General features: G+C 51.0%; 1 protein-coding gene across 2 annotated transcripts in view; it reads left to right on the top strand.

The window, feature by feature from the left end:
• The window catches only part of srbd1 (S1 RNA binding domain 1), a 95050-nt gene that overhangs the window by 79283 nt on the left and 13267 nt on the right, over positions 1-2500 (top strand). The window contains exon 19 of one of the 2 annotated variants that reach the window (XM_061228026.1): positions 1074-1217. In XM_061228026.1, the coding sequence (XP_061084010.1) occupies positions 1074-1217 (144 nt within the window). Of the gene's footprint in view, positions 1-1070; positions 1218-2500 lie in introns of both variants that reach the window. The other variant, XM_061228025.1, reaches the window with a different exon arrangement.

Raw genomic sequence — 2500 nt, 5'->3', positions numbered from 1 at the left:
TGTTCCACAACGAGCCTCTCGTTCAGCAAATCCGACACTGCCCACAACACACAGAGCCTGGCCGCAGAAACAAACCGGAGCCGGGAAGGCCTCAGGAGCACACACAGAGACACACACACACACACACACACACTGACACACAGACACACACAGGGCTCAGGAGCCCACACACACACACACACACACACACACAGGCCTCAGGAACCCGGCCGCAGAAACAAACAGAGGCGTAAACACAAACACATTAGCGGGATGTGGGGTGTAATGTATCCTCCGAGCGGAGGGGGTGTGGGAGGGCGGGGTGGATTAACACCCCCTAAAGAGGTCGGCTCCGAGTCCTTCCGTCTGACGACAACCCGCTCACCGCCGCGCTGAAACCCGATGTCGTTTTAGCGGTGTCGGGAGAATCTAAAAAATGTTTACATTGAAAGAACAACGGTCTTGTGAGCATCACCGCTGTTATCAACCTGTAGAAATCTGGACACATCCACAAACAGAGATAGCCACAAACAAACACGCTGGAAATGTGGTCACTGTCATGCCCCCATGCCATTTAGTGGGAAAGTTGATCCCTTCCTTGCCCTGTGACCAAGCTTTCCATAGAGTTACCAATCCGTTCATAACTTTTGGAAGACATAGTGATACAGAATGACAGACAGAACGGGGGCAAAACACAACCCCGTCAGCTCAAAACACAACCCCGTCAGCTCAAAAAACAACCCCGTCATCTCTGTTGACAGAGCTAATAATCCGTTAAAAATCATCAGCATAGATGCCATATGTCAGTTGTAACTTGATGCTGTGGCTGGTCGTTAAATGTGTTATAACATGCTTATTACAGTGTTATGTAGGCTTTATGACATATGATTCAAGGAAAGTGTGAGCAAAAACAATATTACCTTTCTCAATGTATCTCTACCTGCTGTCTCACCATGCAGTCCTTTGAAAGGCATGATCTACAGCCTTTGCTCTGAGACCTTTCCCTGCTTCACCTGCATTGTTTTAGTCCCATGCCTGGTTTAACCGGACCGTTTTAGTCCCATGGCTGAGTCTGGTGGTCTCGCTCCCAGCAGGGCGGAAGCAGACCCGGCCGCGGTGCCTCCTGAGAAAGCTCCTCCCAAAAGAGGGAAGGGAAAGGCCCCGTCCACCGGTACGGCCCGACCCAACCCGCTGGACCAGACCTGCATCCACCCCGAGTCCTACTGCATCGCCATGAGGTGAGAGAGGCCTGTCCACACACCATGGTCCACACACACCATGGTCCACACACACCATGGTCCACACACACCATGGTCCATTCACACCATGGTCCACACACACCATGGTCCACACACACCATGGTCCACACCCACCATGGTCCACACACCATGGTCCATTCACACCATGGTCCACACACACCATGCTCCACACACACCATGGTCCACACACACCATGGTCCACACCATCCAGTGATCCTCACCCACCATCCAATGATCCACACCCACCTTCCAGTGATCCACACCCACCATGATCCACACCTACCATCCAATGATCCTCACCCACCATGATCCACACCTACCCTCCAATGATCCTCACCCACCATGACCCACACCCACCGTCCAGGAGTGGGTTCTTCTCCAATGATAGGCAAATGATGTGGACACACACACACACATATTGTGTACATGCATATACATAGACTGCACAGACACACATTTCTGCAGCATGTGTATACGAAATGGGTGTGTATAAAAATGTATATGTGCATAAATACATTGACTAGCACATACGGTATATACTCTCACATGTACGCAAACAGACACCTGAACTTTTCCTGGAAAAACAAAAGATGCACTATCCTATATCAGTGTCTAAGCGTGTCTGGGAGCCTAAACCACTCATTTTGGGTTAGATAGCTTTATGCTGTTGTTTTTGGGGCTGTTTGACTGACTTGTGGGGACCCTGCTATGTGTGTGATTGTGTTCTGTTATGTTGTTATTTTCTATGGGAGAGGTAGCATATGGTCGTGGGGGAGGATGGTTTCTCGCCCTCGGTGCCCATATCGGAGGCCCATTTCAGCGTCTGCGGCAGGTCTGGGGGATGTGATTGGTTTTGGCGGGGCCCTGGGCTTCGGGACATTGCCCACAGGTGCCAGCGGGACCCTGTGTGACGGGCCGCGGGGGGAGAGAGCGTTTTCACCACTTCAGCTGGACAGCAAGGCTCAGAGGGCCAGGGTCTCGCTTCAGGTACAGCCTGGTCCTGTGAAACTGTGTTCGTCTGTGTGTGTGTGTGTGTGTGTGTGTGTGTTTGTCTGTGTGTGTGTGTGTGTGTGTGTGTGTGTGTGTGTGTGTGTGTTCCAGCAAATCCACAAACAGGAGAGACACAATTCTCATCTCTGTATGTATGTACATATGTGTGTGTGTGCGTGCGTGCGTGCGTTGCTTGCTGGCTGTGTTTGTGTTTGTATTTGTATGTGTGCTTGTCTCAGTGTGTGTTTGTCTCTGCATATGTGTATCACCTT

Source organism: Conger conger, chromosome 18 (assembly GCF_963514075.1).
Source record: "Conger conger chromosome 18, fConCon1.1, whole genome shotgun sequence".
Lineage (NCBI taxonomy): Eukaryota > Metazoa > Chordata > Actinopteri > Anguilliformes > Congridae > Conger > Conger conger.
This window is presented reverse-complemented; position numbering and strand designations above follow the sequence as displayed.